Genomic DNA, 22106 nt, shown 5'->3' with positions numbered 1-22106 from the left:
ATAAGGATTCGGAGGAGTAGGAAAGGTTGTATGATGATTCCCCCACCCTCCAATATGGACACACACCTACCCCCTTACCCATCCCTCTCCATGGTAAGTCACAGAGGATCTTCTCCAAATTTCATAAATGGGATGTGCTCTCCCCCTTGACGGGGTCAATGCTGCTGCTGTCCTGCTCTGCAATCAGCACACAATTTTTAACCAGATTATGGATTTTCAGTGGAGTTTGGCCCTTACGTTTGATTTACATTAACACTGCCTGGTATTGTTAAGGCTATAACTCTAGTTTCTAAAATGGTGTTGAATATGTTTTGCCCTCGGCTACACTTGCTCTGCAACTGTATTCAGGAAGAGTTCAGCTGCACCATCGATGACACCTGCTTTTGTTGTAGTCTAGACAGTTATGAAAAAACACAGTTCATTTACTTTTCATCTGTCCACAGTAACCAGAATCCCAAAGTTCTCCTTTCACTACTTCCCCTTTTCTTCTAGAGGTTGGCACCTATTGCTGAGATAGATCTGAGACCCTTTCTGTAGCTGGTTGTTCTGGAGCTTCTGCCATTAGCATGAAAGTCAAAAGGATTAACAAGAGTCTTGCCTGTTTTTAGCCAAGAAAAAAAGAAAAAAAGAACATTATGGCGTTCTTAAAACAAAACAAAAAAATCCATGGGCAAATGCCAAAAATACTGAGGGGACAGAAATAGGGAGAGTTCTTTTCAGGTAGAAGAACGCATTAGCTTTCCAAGCTGCGTTAGCAGCACCCAGTGAGTATTTTTTGTCTATTTTCCCCCTTACCATAACAAAGGAAAAACCCTTCCAGAGAGATATCCAGCCTTGAGGACATAAAGGAACTGCAGTTGTTTGGCTGTGAACTGCTATTACCACTGCTGGTCCTTCACAAACAATACATCTGTAATACGAAACACATAAATATTGGATGAATTATTCCAGACGTTTATATACAATTCCCATCCCATTACAGGCATTGGTCTGAATTTTGGAATTTGCACTCATAACATTGCCCCCATGGAAACAGGTAACCAGCTGTCAGGTACTAGACTATCCAAAATACATGACTTTACAATTTCCATCCACTGCAAGGAATTGGTGAGGCAAGGAGATTAGCCCTAGAACACTTGAATCATCCTAATGCTGCCATTACTGAAATGAAAGGTTAAAACTTGCTGGCTTTAGATGCTCACTGCTTGTGGTGTTATATATTTTTACCCTGGAATACTCGGCAACTTTATTTGCCACGATTAGAAAAATCTGTTTCATCCACTAATGAAGGAATATAGACCAAATCTTGGGGTGTGACTGAACTGCACGGAGTGCATGCAAAGGGGGGTGCCTGTTGATCTAAAGCTTGCTTTTACACCCTCTGGCCTTATGATGCTCTGTGCAGTGCTGCTGATTTTTTAAAGTTGCCTGAGGGCTTCTCTAACTTAGGCTAGGCTGAAAAAGGCCATATGGGACCAAAAATGCAGCTGAGGACTGACACAGTACAGGAGCACCACAGCCATGCCCCATTTCTTCCAGCCACATTCTCTTTTATCTGAAACTCTGATTCTGTTACTCTGACAGAAAGGACAGAGATCTGTTGTCAGCTATACATCTCTCAAGAATCATCTGTGCATACAATAGTGTGATTCTCCCTGGTCCAGTGAAGATGGCTTTAGGGGCAGATTACATGGGTGGTATGGTACAAAGTGGCTGTGGAGAATCTGGCCCTACAGGTGCAGGAGGTCCCCAAATACTATGGTGATAGAGTCTTGAAGATGGGTCTGTAAACAGGATAAAGGATGTAAAATGAGACCCTACACCGCATAACTGCCTTGGGACATTGTGCACAAGAGTTCTCAGCTTTAGGGCTTGTCTATACTACCCACCGGATCGGCGGGCAGTGAGCGATCCAGCAGGGGGCACAATAAATCGACTGCTGAGCACTCTTCTGTCGACTTCGGTACTCCACCAGAACGAGGAGCGCAAGCAGAGTTGACGGCAGAGTGTCAGCTGTCGATTTACTGCAGTGAAGACACCATGGTAAGTAGATCTAAGTATGTCGACTCCAGCTATGCTATTCACATAGCTGAAGTTGCGTATCTTAGATCGACTCTATGCGGTAGTGTAGACAAGCCCTCAGTCTCTAATTTTCCTGCACTGATCACAGTAACTATGGTTTATTCCAGTATATGTTCATTAAAGTAAATTCAACTGTAAGAAGACAACACAATCCTAATGTTGAAATGAAGTGTTTCCTTTTAGCCTGTCCAAATCTAAGAGCTTGTCTACTCTGCCGTGTGGGGTCGATCTAAGGCCTGGTCTACACCGGGGGGAGGGAGGGGAATCAATCTAAGATATGCAACTTCAGCTACGAGAAGAGCGTAGCTGAAGTCGACGTATCTTAGATCGGCTTAGAATCACTTACTTCGTGTCCTCACGGCGCGGGATCGACAGCTGCCTCTCCCCCGTCGACTCCGCTTCCGCCTCTCGCTGTGGTGGAGTTCCGGAGTCGACGGCAGAGCGATCGGGGATCAATTTATCGCGTCTACACTAGACGCGATAAATCGATCCCCGATAGATCGATCACTACCCGCCGATCCGGTGGGTATTGTAGACGTACCCTAAGATACGCAACTTCAGCTATGTGAATAGCGTAGCTGGAATCGACATACTTAGATCTACTTACCGCGGTGTCTTGACTGCAATAAGTCAACAGCTGACGCTCTGCCGTCGACTCCACTTGCGCTCCTCGTTCCGGTGGAGTACCGGAGTTGACAGAAGAGCGCTCAGCAGTCGATTTATCGCGTCTATAATCGACCCCTGCTGGATCGATCACTGCCCGCTGATCTGGGCCCTAATACACCTGCACATGGAGCAGCTGATCATTATGTAACTATTGCTACTTAATATCATCAGGGTCAGTGAGATTTTGGGTTGTCTTTCTTATGCCAGTTACGCAAATTAAACATACCCTAGCTTTAACTAGGATACCTGAATGTTTAAATGAACATTTGCAGTGTTGTTGTAGCCATGTTTGTCCCAGGCTATTAGAGAGACAAGTTGGGTGAGGTAATATCTTGTATTGGACCAACTTCTGTTAGTGTAAGAGACAAGCTTTCGACCTACACAGAGCTCTTCTTCAGGTCAGGGAAAGGTACTCAGGGATGTCAGAGCTAAATACAAGATTGTCTAGTATAATTAGTTAACACATATTCTAAGAGATTATTTAAATTGAAGTGGCCCATTAACACCCCTGCAGTCATAGGACAAAAAAGGGGGGTAAGTGAGTTTCAGATTGTGTAATAAGCCATGGCTTATTACAATTTGTTGGAAGCTAAACCATCTGTTTCACCTTGTATTTAGCTGTGACATCCCGAGTACCTTTCCCAGATCTGAAGAAGAGTCTTGTGTAGTTCGAAAGCTTGTCTCTCTCACCAACAGCAGTTGGTCCAATAAAAGATATTACCCCACCCATCTTATCTCTTTAAATGAACGTCTCAGTTTTGGTTTCGGGGTCTTCTTGATATTTGCTCATTTAGGTTAGATCTAAATTATTCACCATTTTGGACTTTGGTACCACATATCAAACACATATTCAAACATGATCAAATATCCAGGTGGCTGAATTCAGAGCTTGTATTGGCTAAGACAGGCAGGCTGACCGGAAAAAAACAAGATCATATTACAGAACTGTGAATGGAGGAGTTTGAAATATTTCTACTAGAGCCTTGCAAATTCTTCTGTTCACAGAGAGATATTGTTATTGCAAGTCTAGTTAATTTGTTAGCTACTGGCATAGTATTTTTTAATATTTTTTCATTTTGAAAGCTTAACTCATCTGTACTTGGCATTTTGCTGTTCAAAATAAATGAAGTTATCTGTGTAGGTCGGAAGAGGGGCTGAAGTTATTAAACTCATACCTGCTAATATAGGGCTGTAAGGCTCTGCCAGAGATTGGTGCCATGTCTTCTGGCATTGGTGCTGCAGTTGACAGCCAGTATGAATAGTCATTGCGAGAAGCAAAACTGCAAACGTCATTGGTGTTACAGAATAAAAATGGCATGGTGGTAAATCGCTGCAGGCAGCTACCAACTGTCCCTGAAAGACATAGGATGGCAGTCTTGTGAAAGCCATGAGAGATATTTAGCATAACAAATGGAACAGCCACGTGATAAGATCCAAACTACAGCACTAAGAATAAATACAGATAGAGCATGTAAAGAAAAGAAGCCACTTCTCTGTACAGTAGTACCATAAGTAAGGGACTCTGATGATTAAATACAAAGAGGTTACATTAAAATAGCATGGGGGCTAAGAACAAAATCTGTTGAAAGCAAGGAATTATTTCTTTTGATTAATTCTGCAATAATATCCTTCACCTAGTCCCTGATACTGAATGGCCAACGGGAGCAAAGGAGACAGGGATGCTGGGAAGGAACTATCTCCCTGAGCCAGGATTTCTTCCCTGGGTCTCTCTTGAGGTGGTAGAGCTACTTACTTCCCCTTTTATGCGACTGGTTGCATGAGCACTATCTAGCCCTTAGTGTACAGTGGAGATTAGTATCTCTGACTGATATTTTCATTTCAGGTAAATGATGAGATATTTACTGCACATTTGCCTTTCTCGTCACTAGTTTAGGCTCATTGCCCTATTCAGTAAGGTGGCCATGGGTTTTACAGAAAATGGTTTTAAAATTGTTTCTAAGATGGTACCAAGGTCTTGGCCATGTGCTTGCTCATTTCCTTGTACAAAGAGAAGAGAATAACCACTGTAGATCTGAGCTGTCCCAGATGGGCATGAAGGAATCTTTGTTGACTGGCTGTGCCGGGTAAAGATGAAGCCTCTTCTTGTTGGACCAGATATTGAAATACCCGGGGAACCAGGTAGGCCCCGTACTCCTGGAAAGCCAATAAGCCCAGGAGATCCTGTTAAAAAAAAAAAAAAAAAAACACACCAAAACATCCATAATTTTATCCTATTACTCTTTAAACAGTATGTCTCTGATTTGTTTCTGAAGTGACTGAACCCATCCGGAAACAAAATTTTAAATAGTTCAACAACTTAAATATTGTTATTATCTGCCTTCCAGTAGCGTCTAGAGTCCCCAACAGACAAACAACCCCTGTCCCAAAGAGCTTGCACTCTAAAGAGACAAGACAGACAAAAGCTGGGAAAGCAAAGAGATGTGAAATGACCTGTGGAAGGTAACATAGCAGGAGAGTCAGGAATAGAATCTGGAACTCCCACGTGAATGTCTGAGCCACTGGAATACACTGTCTCTCCTGGATCAAGCTATCGTCCCACTTATATCTACATGTATCTTTCTACAAAAACTACATTTTTAAATTCTCACCTAACTTGAGAAATTTGATAATTTCATGTACATTATACAGATAGATATTGTACAAAACCGATACACGTTTTAAATACGTTCAAAAGGTACGTAAATAGCTTTTGTGTGGAACAAATAAAACAATATTAGTTGTAAAATACAATGCAATTTGATTCTATATAGCATTCTTCCCAAATGCACAGTGCTAAAAAACATGGTTTCCTTTGCAGGAGAGTGGTAAATGTAAAAACATTTTATGGTGAATGACTTAAAACAAGCAGGTCCAATTTGTTGTTCTATAATTGACTGTTTATATAAAAAGTAAGGAGCCTTGGTGATTGGTGATGGACATGGACTTCTAAATAAATAAACAAACATGGTCAATCACAGAGGGAGAGAGAAGTTAAGCAGCACAACCAAGGGAGGAAAGGGATGTTTTCAAATGAGATCTGAAAAGAGATGATTTTAGTGGGACTACTCATGTGTTTAAAGTTAAGCATGTGCATAAGTGCTTTGCTGAATCTAGGCCTGAGTGAGGGTGTCATAATGTAATTTGTATCTGAATGGAAGGATCTCCAGAAACTGGAGTCCAACGTATCTGCAGCTTCAGTATGATGGGACACAAAGAGCTATGTCTCCTTCACTGTACCTCTTTGTCCTTGAAATCCTTTGTCTCCTTTTGGACCAACTGGTCCAAGTATGCCTGGATTTCCACAATGGCCTGGTAGGCCTTTTACACCTTGAGGTCCTGTGTTGTATACACAAGAATATATATATGTTAATATAACAATAATTATTCTACATATACACAATTACCAATTACAAAAAACAAACAAAACAAAAACAATCAGCCAGACAAACAACACCTGAGTGCAGCTTCATAACAGCAGATATTGTGGCATAATTTTCTATAGAATCAAATGCTTTGAAGTCAGAATTCTATAATATTTCTGTCACCAGATTTTGCATCAAATAAATTAGGAAGATGATATAAAAATAGTAGCTATATGTAGAAAGTTTTAATTTTCACGATAGAGTGTTACAAAATTAACAATAATATTAACACAGTCAGGCCTCGATCTACACGTTTTTTGTGTGCAAGGTTTCAATTATGCATGGTAAATTAATTGTGGCCCTTTATTTTTGTACACGGTATGGATTCTTTTACACGGTGTGGCGCGGTCACCAAGATGCGCAGATCAGTGGCATAGCCAGGATGGGACACTTGGGTGGGCCCTGACTTTGGGTGGGTGGGCAATGATGGGGGTAGGAGAGGGGAGGCAGGAGGGAGGCTGCCTCCCCTAACCCCCTGAAGCCGGCCTTGCGGGGGGCGATGGACACTCTGCCCCCCCCATGCCCCAGGTGCGCACTGGGGGGGGGCCCTGGCGCCCCACTCCACTCACCTAGCATTCCAGCTGGGGAGCAGGCAAGCCCCTGCACCCCAAACCCGCTCCCCGGCTGGAGCACTGGGCGGAGCGTGGTAAGCCCCTGTGCCCCGACCCCTCTCCCCGGCTGGAGTGCTGGGCAGGCAGAATGGGGCAAGCCCCCACGCCCCGACCCTGGGAGGAGCACCGGGCTGGTGGAGTGGGGTGAGCCCCCGCACCCTGACCCTGCTCCCTGGGTGCACGACTGGGGTGTGGGGGCCCCTGACCAGAGTGTCCATCGACCCCCACAAGGCCAGCTGAGGGGGTCAGGGGAGGAGGCCCCGATCCTTCCTGCCTTCCATCCCCACCCCCATCAATGCTCACCCACCTGAAGTCGGGGCCCACCCAAGTGTCCTGTCCTGGCTACGGCACTGCTTCACACTCCCCGGCCTCCCCAGACACCCCAGATGAACCGTCGGCATTCTGACTTAAACAGCATCAGCATTATCATCATATCAAGTTCATCCTCAACATCAGTAAAAGGTTAGTAGCAAGTTTAAATTTCATTAAAATTTTTTAATAAAACCTGTATTGGATAAATTAGGGAGGTCATCTTGCGAGCCTGGAACCAAAACCCTTATTTCCCATAGACCCTTGGTATCTTTTTAAGCGATTTCTATTTGCACGGTGTTTTTTCAAGATCATAACCATAGTGTAAATCGAGGCCCAACTATATACCTTTTGCAGCATTTGTTGTTTTATTGAAATTTTCCAAAAGTACAATAGCAATCCAAAACGGTATGAGTTGCTGCTCTTAGATGCATAAATAATGTAGATTCCAATATAAGATAAATTTTCTTGTAAGAGACAAAAAATGTTCCTTTATTCTATGCCTTTTGTTAACCCTTAGGGAACCGGCTAAGTCTTGGGAAGCTTACACCTTAAGGATTGGCCAGATTTCAGAGGAGCACCATAGCATAAAACAGAAATTGATTTTGGTTGCTAAGAGGTGCTGGTTCAGGATTCTCAGTAGTTCTAACTGGCCTTATGTGCTTCTGCTAGGAACACCCACTTCTCTGGCATGCCTGATTTGCTCCACTTCCCTGCTGGTTGGTCTCATCCCCTCCTTTAGTCTGAAAGCAGTTGGGAAATGGTGTTCAGTATCAGCTGAGGACACTGGCATGGAGGAATCAGCATGATGCTAGCAAGGTGTCTCAGCGGCAAGATCAGCTAAGCTAAAATGGAAAGAAATCAAAAGGCTCTCCACCCAGTGGGAGGAGGGTCTCCTTTGGAACTTTGTGACTGAGATGGTAAGAATCAGAGGTACGTCGTGGGGAGAGTGAAAACAAAAAAGGGAACAGGAGTAGAGAGGAAGTGGGATGGTGGCTGAGTTTACTTGGCTCTTGTCTTTCATTTAAGAACCTTTGGGATGAGAATACTCATCCTGATGGGGGCCAGGATTCTTCAAAAAGCAATTTTTGAGCTGACGTGAAGTAGATAAAAAAACAAAACAAATGCCCCCACATGACAATCATAGACAAAAATGCTGTGAGGTCAACCCCTGAAAGAGATACACATTTTGTTATGTATTATAACGGGTATTTTTTGTCAAGATGAATCACCTTTTACAAATATAACGGTTATGAATCTACTCAAAAGGAAATTGTGAACAGCATGACAAAAATGTTTGTGAATTGTTTTTTGCACAGATCTATGTTAAGGGAACTGCTCACCAACCCAGTGAACTAGAGGGGTAAAGTTATGAATAGGAGGCTGTCAATATGACACTAAAATATAATAGAAAAGGAAAGCGATATTAAGAGAGATAAACGTGTCTATGCAGAAATTCAGAGTGCCAGCCAACCATGAACAAGTCTCATCAAGTAGCCTAGGCAAATGGTAAAACGTATACCATGTAATCCTGGTGGCCCTCGAGGTCCTGGATCTCCTGGTAGTCCTGGGCTTCCAGGTGATCCAGCAGGTCCTTGGTTTCCTGGGATATATGTTGCTTTCCTAGGTGCTCCAGGCTGACCTAAGAGTGGAAATACAACAAAGAGCTGGATGCTTTATATTAACACCCCACCCCCCAAAACAGTTTTGGGCCGCTAGAATGAGAAGGACTGCAATAATGGTTACCAGGGGGGCCCTTTGGTCCGATAGGTCCTGCTGCACCCATTGGTCCAGGGGGTCCTCGATTACCCTTTTCTCCTAAAAAGGAAGATTAGACACATGCATGATTGTAGAAGCCAAAAGAACTGTCGGTGGTTTCAGAGATTCGTTTCAGAATCCTCTGGGTACATGATCTCACAGAGTCTTAACAAAAAGCTACAGTGTCTGTTTACTTGGTAAAAATGGCACTGTAGGGTTCCATGATTACTGATGCTCAATTATTTACATATAAAATATAGTCAATTTACAATAATACAGATTTTTATTTTTAACAGATGCCAAATATGGGATGGAATCCTGGTCATTTGCCCAGGGCTGTGTTGGCAATAAAATGCATTATCCTGTATTAAAATAGCATACAGAAGGCCCAATCAGGATCAGAGTCCCATTGTGCTAGGTGCTGTGCAAACATAAAAGACAGTCCCTGACTCAAAGAACTGGGGTTGTGGCAAACTAAAAATGTATCCTCATCCCAACCCCCATAACATTTTTATGTAAAATCAATCGGCTTTGGGTGGAATGTATCCCAAAGAATCATTTGGCAAACCTTCCCCCAAATCCTTACGGTGTTCTTGTGCATAGTGATGGATCATGGTGGATAGGAATAGGGTACAACTGGCTGTACTGACTAGAAACCATGGCTGAAAGGTCTTGTAAACCATAGGAGCCACCCTGTTTTGTATTGCGAGTTTATTGATTGAAAAGTTGCATGGAGGGAAGGCAGATGCTTTTTACTGAGTTGGTGTCAGGTTGGACTAAACCAGAATCTCTGCAATAAAACACAACCCAGAGAGGATGAGTTGTGAGCAAACCTGGTCTTCTGGTGAATTTTCCATCCCTGACCCTTCTACAGCCACGTTTTACTAAGAAGGTTCCATGTCTCCAGTTATACAACTGGTACTGTGCTGTCCACAAAAAGTATGTTTAATAAATAGGTGAATACCTGTTACACCTGGAAGTCCTGGAAAGCCAGGTTCACCTCTAGGGCCTGCATTGCCTGGGGTGCCTTCAACTCCCTGCAAGTCAGACAACAAGAATGAAGAAAAATCATAACAGTATTCAGACACTGCAAGATATGCTGTCTGGGTTTTTACTTAGAATTTAATATGTTACCGACTATGCTATTTTTCAGGCAAACAGAATGACACAAAACATTTTCAATAATTTATACAACTTAACTAAAAATTGAGAGAGAATGTCCAAAGGGGAAATATCTGAGCTACTGCAAAATGTGCCTACAAACAGGCACATTTTGTAATCAGACAATATCTGACCCTTCGTGTTTGCAAGCACACTAAAAATATTCTGCCCATTGTTAAGAAGTAAACAAGTAAACAGAATTTCATCCACCAAGAGCTACACTCAGGAATGATAAAACAGCAAAAGCAAGGAAACTACTATAAATTCATGGTGATGTGTTCTATGCTGTCAAGGCTGATTCCCCACTCTGGCACTTCAAGTGCAGAAGGTGGGGGCCTGCAAGGATTCTAACTATTAATACTGGCCACTCCAGGCTTGTATTAAACTTCCAAGGTACAGCTTCTCTCTGACGTTGGATGGGTAGATGATGCCACCACCCAAATGCAAAAAAAACCCTTTGAACACAGGAAGGTGCACTTAGGAATTCCTCCCTGTGGGGTACCCTCAAGCCCTTTCACCCTTCCTCTGGGGAAGAGCTGAGAAAGAAAACAAAGCAAATCACCTGTTGCCGCCAGCTAATTAAACAACATACGCACAAACCTCTTAGAACACAAAAAACCCAATCCTGTTATTAAAAAAAGGTAAATTTTATTAAAAACAAAAAGAAAATACATCTGGAACTTAGGCTATTGCTAGATTTAAAAAGAGGAAATATAATAATTAAGCATCAAGAATGGTTTTCTTGAGGTCCAGCTTAAAGGTTACAAGCAAAACAAAAGCATTTGGGGGTTAGCACAGAGGAGTACATAAGCCTTATAGAAATAAAAGAGATAAACCTAATTGCGTCTTCCTAGACATTTCCTGATCTACTTACATATCTGGGGTTTCAAATGAGTAGTTTCTAGGTATGATTTGATGATTTTTCATACCTCGTGCAAGCTTGTTACAGCATTGCTGCTCTGTGTCTCCTCTCCAGGAGAAGAACAGACAGACAGACAAAGGGAAAGTTTCCCCCCCCCCCCAAGTTTAAAAAGTTCTAGCCCTTCCATTGGCTCTTTTGGTCAGGTACCCACTCCCTTCCTTTTACCTATGGGCTTTTTTAACCCTTTACAGGTAAAGCAAGTAGAGAACAGCTACTAACAGGGATTTTATAGCTAACTGGCTGGCTGGGTGTCCATAAAAGGGAGCTACCTCCCACCCCTTCATTTATCACAGATGCCTCCTGAAGCTTATGCACAACAAGTACTCACCTTCATTTCTTTCTTACATCACAACTTTTTTTGCCTGGGTGTAATTTTCACCAAAACTGTGAAATTAAAAAGTGAGTGAGAAAGGAGGAGTATTCATTTCACTTACTGTTAAACCTTGAGGACCAATATTGCCTACCAATCCTGGTGGTCCTGGTATGCCATCTATACCTCTAACACCTTTGTTTCCTTTTATGCTGTACACAGGGGTTCCAGAAGGTCCTGGACTACCAGGAATACCTACATTAAAAAAAAAGCTGAATCAGTAAAGGCATCCAGTAGGCATATTTCATGGCAGCATTATTTACAGCACAGCTCTGCCATGAAAAGTGACTCTGCAGAAGTGGCATCATGGGGCTCCACGTTCAATGGCCCTCAATGATTCTAAAGCAAGAAGCATAAATGTGTATTTTTTCCAACTGCCAGCCCTGCACACACAACCTGAAATCTGGGTTGAGAGCTGCACCCAGCACCAGTTACCAAATTAGGTTTTAAGTGACACCAGTGCTACCTCCCTGCCTTTAAGTAGGCTCTCGGTAATACCTGTGCAAACCCACTGGCCCAGGCCTGGCGCAGGATCCAAGGGGAAATGGGTTTATGTAGGGGTCAGGGGAGGGATTGGGATTTTAGCAGAAGATGTGGTTCATGGATTGAGAGCCATTATGTTATTTTAATTTTATGTTTCACTGTGTAGACGTCCATCATTTTTTGCAATGGGAAAGATACACCAACTGATAAAGCAATTATCTGTTTAATTATAAAGTGCATAAGCCCCTGTCACCGGTGATTCTAGATTTGCCAAACCATCTCCACTAGATACTAAAACTTCTTTTCGCATCAATAAGAAATAAGAGCAACACACCCAGTCGTCCATCCACTCCGGCAAGACCTCTATTTCCTTTCTGGCCAGGAATCATTATGCCTGGTGCACCTGGGAATCCTGGCTTTCCATTCAATCCAGGAGGTCCAATTGGTCCTGGATCCCCCATTAGACCTTTAATACCTTCTGGTCCTGGACAACCAGGAATCCCCACGTCACCTTTGATTCCTGTGAAACATAAAAAGTTGCATAATAAGTTCTGAGATAATTTTCAGTAGGGCAGCCATTACTTTCAGAATCCCGACAACCAAGAATGCACACATTTATTATATGTTGAAAATGGGACTGTTGTCAGAGTAGGTGCCAAGTGCTGTTTGTTACACAAGACAACTTGTTGTAAGTCAATGTAGCTCAGGGCAGGCAGCACTCACTGTGGGATGGTTAACATGCTGCTGTTCCTCAGACTGCACTGGAGAGCTTGGCTGTGCAAAGGAGTTATTTTGATAAAGGAGTGGAAAGATTTGAGGAAGAAAAAAGCATGGGATTGTTGCTTGCCATGATAAAAAAAAAATGCTATAGTTTTGCAGATGGAACTGGCAAATCCTTTTAAACCAAGCCACAGCTAAAAATATCAGGATCCAGAACTGACTTATTTTGTTCATAGTGCTGTTCTTGAACTCCTTGTTTTACAGGTGAAGGGAAATCTTTTCATTACTGAGGGATGTTATTGGATCCCTCCCAGCATTAGAAAAACAGTGCAAAACATAGAGATTGGGAACTGCTGTTGTCACGCTCAGGAAATCATTTCCCCCTCTTGCAACTCCAACCATGTAGATACAAGAAGAGAGAGCTGAATAAAAGTGAAAGGGAATTTACATGAAAAGAAATGGATGTGGCTTTTTTTTATCCTGGCAGACAATGGTTAGTGCACAGTAGCAACAGCTACCTGTGTTAGAACATATCCTGATAAACAAATTGCAATAAAAAACAAACTAGAGACTCCTGTGCTTGACTACACCTTTATAAAAGCAGAAAACATGTCCTTGATTTCTCTGCATTATATAGACTTAACTGTACAAGTAAGACATCTTGAAACCTAACAAATAGGGCCAGATCACTGATTTTAACTACAGCCTCACTCTCCCTCTTTTTTAAGAGCCTAAGTGACAATTTAAGCATTCAAGTGCAGAATTTGGCTTAAAAAAAGGGGGGGGGGGAAAATCCCCAAACCTGTTTAAAAACCAAACTCATGGTATCTGAAAAGAAAACTCACCTTTAGGACCAGAAATACCTTGTGGACCTTTAATCTGCCATCCTGGTGTACCTGCAAAATAACATTTCACGTGCGACTCAACAGCCCCTAAGCACTGGTGGAAGATACGTTATATTCGTCTAACATTCCATACATTTGTTCAACATATACTGGATCAAACATCACATTTTAATTATCTGAAAAATCTTTATTAGTTTGAATCTGTGCTATGCTGCTACTCGGAAATACGAATGAGGTACCATCTTTTTTTTATCTGGGAGGCACATTTTACAGTCATATTTGAGGTGTATCTTACCAGTGCTAAAGCCTTTTCACACACACACACACACACACACACACACACACACACACACACACACACGCCAGGAAAACCACTGCATTTGTTTTAAATCAGCAACTAAGAAAAATGAGAAAAGAAACTTAAGTATGTGAAAAGTGAAAATAATATGCCAGTCGTTATTAAGAACTTGATATGAAGAAATAATACTAAATATCTGTTTTTGTACTAACACACCAAAAAGCAACTTGAGGCTAAAAATGTGAAAACACTTTTCTTCTGTAAATGAGGAAGAACTGTAACTTTCTGTGGCTGCTGGGGAAAAAGAGGAAGAGCATCTAACTGAAGGATTTGAGAGTTAAAGGGTTGGATCCTGCAAAGATGTTGGCAGGTAAGTAATTTTATTCATATGAGTAAACCCAAGATTGGCTTCTAAGTTCTTATTCTATCTAGAAGTTGAGGCTATTGCTTCATCATAAAGGTGTAAAATCTCTAACTCTTTCTGAGGCCACCTAAGATGTTAGCAGCAATACCCTTATCTTTGTAGAAGTAGACATTAAAATGGACTATGTAATGATCACGATAAACCAGAAATGTCATGCAGGAGCCATGTGTATATACTGTATTTTGATGTCCTATGCAAAATTCATACAGAAAGTTTGTGAAGTGTGAAAGAAACCTTTTAGTTACCAACATAATTTTTGTATTTCAGGGATTCCTCTTTTAGCCCACAGGATTGACAAGAATTGTGAACAGGAAAGGAGATGAGTTTAAAATAACATGAAAATATTATACTGCAGTACCTTGTTCTCCCTTTTCCCCTGGGGAGCCAGGAATACCATCCCGTCCTTGATTCCCCCTTTCCCCAACAGCTCCGTTGGCTCCAGGGGCTCCTATTGCACCTGAGAATTATAAACTGTCATTTTCATTTTTACTTATCTGTTTGAAATGCAAAATGACAAGGAAATGATGCTCATTTACTAAAGTGTTATTAACAGTGGTGCATTAAAAAAACCCACAACTGTACTAGTGTATAAACGGTGGTAAAGTGCAGCATCCTGCTCCCATGGAACTCACTGGCAAAACTCCCATGGACTTCAATGGATTCAGGATTAGACCCACATTATGCTTACAGGCTACTTTCTTCTGTCTTTCAGAGAAATTGCAGGACCCAGTCCATCAATGGGATCACAATAATGGGACCCCATCTGGGCCCAGGGCCGGCTCCAGCATTTCTGCCGTCCCAAGCAAAAAAAAAAAAAAAAGCCGCAATCGCGATCAGCGGCGGCAATTGGAGAAAAAAAAAAAAAGCCGCGATCGGCGGTGGCAGTTCAGCGGAAGGTCCTTGGCTCCTAGAGGGAGTGAGGGACCTGCCGCCCCCAAATTGCCGCAGGTGCCGCCCCTCTCTCTTGGCCGCCCCAAGCACCTGCTTGTTAAGCTGGTACCTGGAGCCGGCCCTGTCTGGGCCACAGGGTCTCAATGCCAAGATCATATGGTGGGTTTGAGGCTTACTGAGTGAGAATGAGAGTCTGACCTCTCTTATACTAGTATAAATCAAAAGTAATTTCATGGAAGTCAACAGCACTACTCCAGATTTACCTTGGTGTAAATGAGACCGGAATCTGGCTATGACAATACTCAATACTAATTTTGTTGATAATGGCTATTTCCCCCATTGTTTTCACTTCAATAAAATGTATAGTACATATTTATAGAACTCCCTGAATGTATCAGTGTTCTGATCTTTATTACTCTAGCAATGGACTGTCATGCTCCGTCTTTTTCGCTCTCTTCTCTGATTGCTTCTTTTCTACTTCTGGCTAAGTCTTTGTTTTTTCATCCACTGTGGAGATCTCAATGATCTTTCATAAGGCAGAGCAGGCCTTTCTCACCACTTGTGAGGCTATTACATGTCCCTGCTATCTTTAGTGTCCTGATATTTAAAAAACCCTTTCTCTGGGTTTAAAACTGTACTAAAACTTTATAACTGTACCTATAGCTTTATGATGGAAATGTTAAAAAACCTTAGAACTCAATTTGAAAAATATATAAAGTAATTTGCAAAAAACTCAGAAGAAACTGAAAATCTCAACTATCTCATGCCAACAGATGAAACAAACAGGAATGCAGAGAGCTGGGAAAGAAATGAGAAAGAGGATAAAAATCCAACCTGGAGGGCCTTCAGTGCCTCTCGGTCCTGCCACCCCCTTGCACCCTTTAGCGCCAGTATCTCCAGCACATTTAGATGGCCCTGTAAATGGGGGTAGAGTTTGGGAGAAAAAGAAGAAAAAGCTGCATCACCCTGAATTCAGGTCAATACTGGATCCAGAGTTAATGGTTTGTTAGATCTACTATTATTTTACTTTGACCAGATTCTCAGCTGATGTAAACTAGCACAGCTCCCTTAATTTCAATGATGCTTTGCCAACTCCCATCAGCTGAGGAACTGGCCTAGTTATTTCTGTTGGAAGATTTGGAGATTCCCTTTTGCTAAAAACATGTAAAATCTCACCATTTTCCAAAACCAAAACTCACCTGGAGCTCCTGGTTTTCCACAATCCCCCCTGTTTCCAGCTAGTCCAGGTTCTCCTACAAGTCCTGGCTGACCTGGTGATCCTCTTTCCCCTTTTCTTCCCATTTCTCCTGGGGGACCTGGATCACCCTAAGAAGCAGCAGCCAAATACATTTTAGATAAGCGTTTCATTAAGTTAAAATGCATATTGAATTAGTAGCATTTAAAAAAAATCATATATATTAAAGGTGATGTGAATATAATCATGGCTATTTGTTGTGAGATGATCTGCAGACAGAAAATAATATCAAAGTAGGCATATGAAATGTTGCTCCTAAAATTTTATAATGCACCACTGACGGTTTCAAAGAGAGATCTTAGTTTCTAAAACACATGTCCAATGTATTTTAAATATCTCACAAAGCAGTTCCCTGAATCTCTGGCCTCTATTTTCCCCCACACTCAGCATCACCACTTTATCTGCATTTACACTAGCTGTTTTAACAGCTCCTGAATATAAAATGGTCACCCTCTGGGGGGCTTGGAATTAATTTCTCCATAATATATAGTTGTACACAAAGGTCCAGATGAGTTTTTTTTTTTTTTTTAATTCCCACCTTCCTCTGAATTATCTGGTTTAGGCCACTGTCAAAAACAAGGCTCTGAAGTAGACGGATAATTGGTCCGACCCAATATAATTTGTATGTTCTTACATATAGGTCCAAGATAATAAGTAATGGTGCCTAGATAGAACAGGCATGGGCATGGTATAAAAATCAAGACACACAGATTGGATGGAATGCCTAAGGTATAATACAACATACAAGCTGATCCACACATTTCAAATTATTTTATGCAGCAAGTAAAACAGATTACAGTTAATTTGCCTTTGAAAAAGTGGGTTTTAGCTGCTCCTGGGCCTGAATATGTGACATTGAATTACAGGCACGTGGCCTACGTTTTCTAGAGAAAGTTGAACTGTTTAAAAAAGTAACAACTCATGTTTCATCATGACATTACTACTCCGTCAAAAACTGATAGCACAACTTTAAAACTGTGTTATTTTCTTTACATGTGAAAAATGGATTTTTTTCTGTACCACTCGATAATAGTCAGCAAATATTTGTAAGCACCAGTTCTTATTCTCAAAAGGACCAGTCTTCAGAAATAAAAATATGAAAATTATTCCAAAAAGTTCCATCTTTACAAATATGAAACTCCTGGACCAAGGGGAAAAAACTCCAACTCATTGATTTCTCCTAAAATGTTGACAGAATAGGATTTCAATATTTCTCATCAACAGCAGATTATTTCCCTACAATGCTGAATGGGTTAGTTTGCTCCATAATAATTTTCTGCCCTTACTTATACTTCAGATTATTTCATCCGCATTCAAAGGTGCTGCCTATTGTGTCATTACCATAGCTTATCCGTTGTCTTCTTGCTGTACCTTTGGTCCTGGTTTTCCTGGAGGCCCAGATGCTGAACTAGCTGGTTCTCCTTTATCACCTGGAAAACCAAGAAGGCCTGGAGGGCCTTGTGCACCGGATGGTCCTGGTAAACCTCGAGATCCTCTCTCCCCTTTAGAACCTGGAGTGATGCAAATATAGGTATCACTCTCAAAAGCATCATCCTTACATATCATACTAGATACTTTCTATGCTTTATGGCCTATCTTTTTAGTTACCAACTCTTCATTAAAGAAAAACAAATAATTGACAGTACACTTTATTTTCTTACATACATATTAAAAGGAGTAAGGGAAAACAGCAGAGCTGAGATAGTATAGGTTATGAGTTACAGAAGGTACATTGCATTTATTAGCTGCTATCACATGCAATCTTAACAAGTTCTGTCTTCGTTTAACTTCAGCAAATCAAGACATTTTCCTAATACTTTAATAATAGAAGTTTGGGGGAAAATATCCCTGAAATAACTCTTGGATCAATTTTCCAGCATCAGACCTGAAGTCTTTGGGATAATCCTAGAAGAGTTTTCCTATATCATGGCATTCCTCCAGCATTTTCCGGTGAATTTTGTGTCATTCGTGTTTTGCAAGATTGGTGTGATGCCCTATATTTTTTTTAATGGCTTTGAATTCTGTGGGTGCTATTTTGTGCCTGCTATTAATTGGAGTTGCAGAAATTATAGCAGTTAGGCACAACATTAATATACAAGGAAAATCAGATAGTCACACTGCTAAATTGTATAATTTATACCTCCAGTTAATTGCAGGCACACCATTTGAAGCTAAAATGAGGTCAGCTTAAAAAATAGTGCATAGAGTAATAAATTTAGCCCAAAGTTTAAAACAAAATTTCTTCTGTAATCTTATATAAATTGGTATAATATCACATATTGTGTCAGTTGACAAAAATACATAGTGATATGAAGAGACCATAAGGCATAAGAACAAGAACAATTAAATTTGAGCTTTCAGCTTCACCTTTTGGAATACAGTAACTCCTCACTTAAAGTCATCCTGGTTAACGTTTTTTCATTGTTACGTTGCTGATCAGAGAACATGCTAGTTTAAAGTTGCGCAATGTTCCTTTATAACGTTGTTTGGCAGCCGCCTGCTTTGTCCACTGCTTGCAGAAAGAGCAGCCCATCGGAGCTAGCTGGTAGGGGCTTGGAACCAGGGTGGACCAGCAGCCCCCCTAGCAGCTCCCCGCTCCTCTAAGTTCCCTGTGTGGCAGCCGCACAGCAGGCGATCAATTGCCGGGCAGTTCAGCTGTCCCTCCCCGCACTGCCGTATGCAGCTCCTGCCCTCTGCCTTGGAGCTGCTCCTGGGAGTGTACAGCTATTTCTATGTAGTATATGAATTTGTAACAAGATTTTATAAAGAATCACCTGGCACTCCCATATCACCTCTGTCTCCTGGAGGTCCTGGTAATCCTTGTCTTCCAGGAATTCCTTGCAGACCTACAAATCCTTTGGGACCTGTCAGATGACAAAGTATCAACATTGTCTCAACATGTGTGCCTCAGATTTAGGCTACCTGGTACATTTATCATGAGCACAAAGTATCCATTCCCATGCTCATTGCTATGGCATCTCAGAAGTGTATAAATCAATTAGTAGTCTAACCATAATTTCTTCCTCTTCCCAGCACATGTACAGATTTTTCATTATTACTACTATTTTTGGAAAGCCATAGCAAAGAGATGGGTCTTGTATTTCAACCTGGAGACTGGCAGGTTAGCAGTCATTCTTAGTTCCTGTGGATGGCAGTTCCATAGCTGTGATATCCCAAGTCTAGTCCATTGGGGACTTCAGAGATAAAGATCAAGATTTTGTTTTTGCTTTGGAGTTTTCTTCCCTTGTAGGTCTGAGACTGGTGACCTTCTGGCACATTGCAAGGGCCTACATTATCTATCCACCAAATGCTTTGCAATAAGATTAGAGAGGAATTGAGAGTTTTTTGTGTGGTTTGTGGAGTTTCTTCATGACCTTATCTTGTGTTAGTGTGGATACATTTTAGTTTGGTGACTTTTTAACTTAATATAATTTAGAAGTGCCACCCATATGCCTAATGTCTCTGATAGACACAATGCATACTTTGGCTGGTTCCGCTGCATATAGAGACAGGTGAGGTTTGGTTCTGCTCTACACGAGACATTAAAAAGAGGGACAGAGCTGGAGCACCAGCATTCTTTCTTGCTAGTTACTGCTTTTTCCTATTACTGGTACTGGCCTCTTCCTGTTGCCTACTTGGTCTATCAATAATGATATCTAACATGGACTATTTCTCGCCTGGTGTGGGCTATTTTTGTGAGCACAAGTCCAGATATATTTTTACTTATTTAATTATTTTATGATTTCTAAAAAGAAATGATCTCAAAGACACAGTTAAAAAGAACACATGGTGATGCAGCATACGGCATCAAACTTTTATCCACATGAACCTGAGAAGACTGCGCTACTCATAAGTAGCACAGCCACAACCGAGTTAATAACTACGTCATCTCAATCCAGGCTAAATAAACCCTTTTCAATACACCAACCCCCAACATCATGTATTGGGAGAGAAGAATTGTAATTAAAATAAGAAACTTCTAAAGTATCTAAAATAGCTTTTCTATCAATCTTAATGCCACAATACTTTTAGAAGTTTCTTACAATTGCTTTATACCACTGGGAAAACAGTGGATTCCAAACTTCTCTCCAATAGTACAAAGCACCCATTTCTAGCACTGCTGGCTCATGAGATATTTGGATCTTAGACTTGTCATTGGTCAGGACTTAATATTGCTTGTCCTGCATATCAAACCCATGTAATCTGGTGGAATTCCACATCTGGGAAGAAAGAAGGGAACATCTAGGGGGCAGATTTTTTTTTTTTAAATTAGCAGCTTTTTGAAGCTGCTCATAATTTTGGAATGCTTGAAATAATCACAGCAGAGGTAGATTAACAGAGTTCAGGTGAAGTAATCAAAGTTTTAAGGTTATAATAAGATAAAATAAAATAAAATTAATAATAATAATATGGTTTTGCACTCTTCTTTGTGCTTACCACCATCTCTACAGTCTATGTAGTACTGTAAACATGCTGCTATAGAAATTTAAGTTTTTAATTTTCATAGCAGATGCTGCATACCTGGCAGACCTGATACTCCTGATGTCCCATCAAGCCCTGCTGATCCTTGTATACCTTTATCTCCTCTTTCTCCTTTCAGACCTATTCTTCCTGGAAATCCTATAGCAGCAATTGTATGGAATAAAATTAAAAACAGTATCTCATAATATCATTAAAACATCTCTTAAAAGCAGCAGAAAAGGAAAAATGGAGCCTGAAGTGATTAATTTGGAGTTATCCTCTTACAAGAAAACACATTACAAAATACAAGGGCCCTCTGTTAAAGTTTCCAGAATTTCTCATATGGAATTAAAAAAAGAGAGTATCTGAACATCTATAACACCACAAGCCTGATTGTAAAGGTTAAGTGTATGCAACTTGTGTGCAGATATGTGCATGGCACCTAGCAAATACCAGTGTACCTCTGCAAAGCAGGTATTTGTGAGCACATTCCATCTGTTTGTTCACAAATACCCAATGGGTGGGCACACATAAGTCTTTGCGTGCATGTGTTATTAAATGTTTACAAATGCATGCATACCAAAAGCGCAGGACTAAACTTCATACAATATTGACATGACAGCATATCACACCTGATATGACATCACACTGATATTACTTTTTAGGAATATGGATTGTAATAAGTAATTTAAAAGAGAAAATAGGTGGGGAAGCCAAAGCTCAAGGGCTTCAGCCTCAGGCAGGGGGCTGTAACCTGAACCCCGCATCCAGGGCTGAAGCCCTCTGGCTCCAATTTTGGCCCTGGGCGGTGGGGCTTGGGCTTTGGCCCTGGGCCCCAGCAAATCTAAGTCAGTCCTGGCAACCCACAAGCTGTGGGTCGCCAGGCTGTTTGAATTGTAATTTGGATGACCTGTCTCTAATTGTTTTCAAATTAAATAGAAAAAGAGATGTACCTTTTGATCCTGGTTCTCCTTTATCCCCAGGATTCCCTCTGGTCTCTGATGGTCCAGGAAATCCTTTATCACCTGGTTCACCCTTTGCCCCTAAAAACCCTTTTCTTCCCTTCAGTCCTGGAAGGCCAGGAGAACCTGCAAAGCAATATAATGAAATATGTGGAGGAAACCTGACTAGCAGATAGTAAATGGAAAAGAAACAAAAATATACTACTGTTTTTAAGAATGATTGTATGTGACTATGCTAAAGAGGTGGAAGAACCAGCTTCTTAAAAGCAGCAGTCTTCAACAAGACTTCTTTTTTCACCCTCAGCTGAGAAGACAATGGCAACTTGGTTTCTTCCATTCCCACTATTACAAGGAAATAACAGGATGCCAGAGGCCTGATCATTCCATCAGCTGCATGCGTGAAATTCCCATTGGTTTTAATTGGAGTTGCCTGTGCACAAGTGCTTGGCTAACTAAATGATGTTAT

General features: G+C 41.3%; 1 protein-coding gene across 1 annotated transcript in view; it reads right to left on the bottom strand.

The window, feature by feature from the left end:
- LOC135884121 (collagen alpha-3(IV) chain-like) overlaps positions 1 to 22106 on the bottom strand; it is a 107992-nt gene that overhangs the window by 2762 nt on the left and 83124 nt on the right. The window contains exons 27-42 of the mRNA XM_065411413.1: positions 21632 to 21766; positions 20739 to 20837; positions 19010 to 19081; positions 17589 to 17728; positions 16162 to 16288; positions 14430 to 14528; positions 13350 to 13400; positions 12119 to 12304; positions 11366 to 11496; positions 9813 to 9885; positions 8837 to 8908; positions 8613 to 8732; positions 5986 to 6084; positions 4717 to 4929; positions 3924 to 4101; positions 796 to 910 (exon numbers count right to left, since the gene is read on the bottom strand). Coding sequence (XP_065267485.1) covers positions 796 to 910; positions 3924 to 4101; positions 4717 to 4929; positions 5986 to 6084; positions 8613 to 8732; positions 8837 to 8908; positions 9813 to 9885; positions 11366 to 11496; positions 12119 to 12304; positions 13350 to 13400; positions 14430 to 14528; positions 16162 to 16288; positions 17589 to 17728; positions 19010 to 19081; positions 20739 to 20837; positions 21632 to 21766 — 1910 coding nt within the window. The remainder of the gene's footprint in view (positions 1 to 795; positions 911 to 3923; positions 4102 to 4716; positions 4930 to 5985; positions 6085 to 8612; positions 8733 to 8836; positions 8909 to 9812; positions 9886 to 11365; positions 11497 to 12118; positions 12305 to 13349; positions 13401 to 14429; positions 14529 to 16161; positions 16289 to 17588; positions 17729 to 19009; positions 19082 to 20738; positions 20838 to 21631; positions 21767 to 22106) is intronic.

This window comes from Emys orbicularis, chromosome 9 (genome assembly GCF_028017835.1).
Source record: "Emys orbicularis isolate rEmyOrb1 chromosome 9, rEmyOrb1.hap1, whole genome shotgun sequence".
Taxonomy (NCBI): domain Eukaryota; kingdom Metazoa; phylum Chordata; order Testudines; family Emydidae; genus Emys; species Emys orbicularis.
This window is presented reverse-complemented; position numbering and strand designations above follow the sequence as displayed.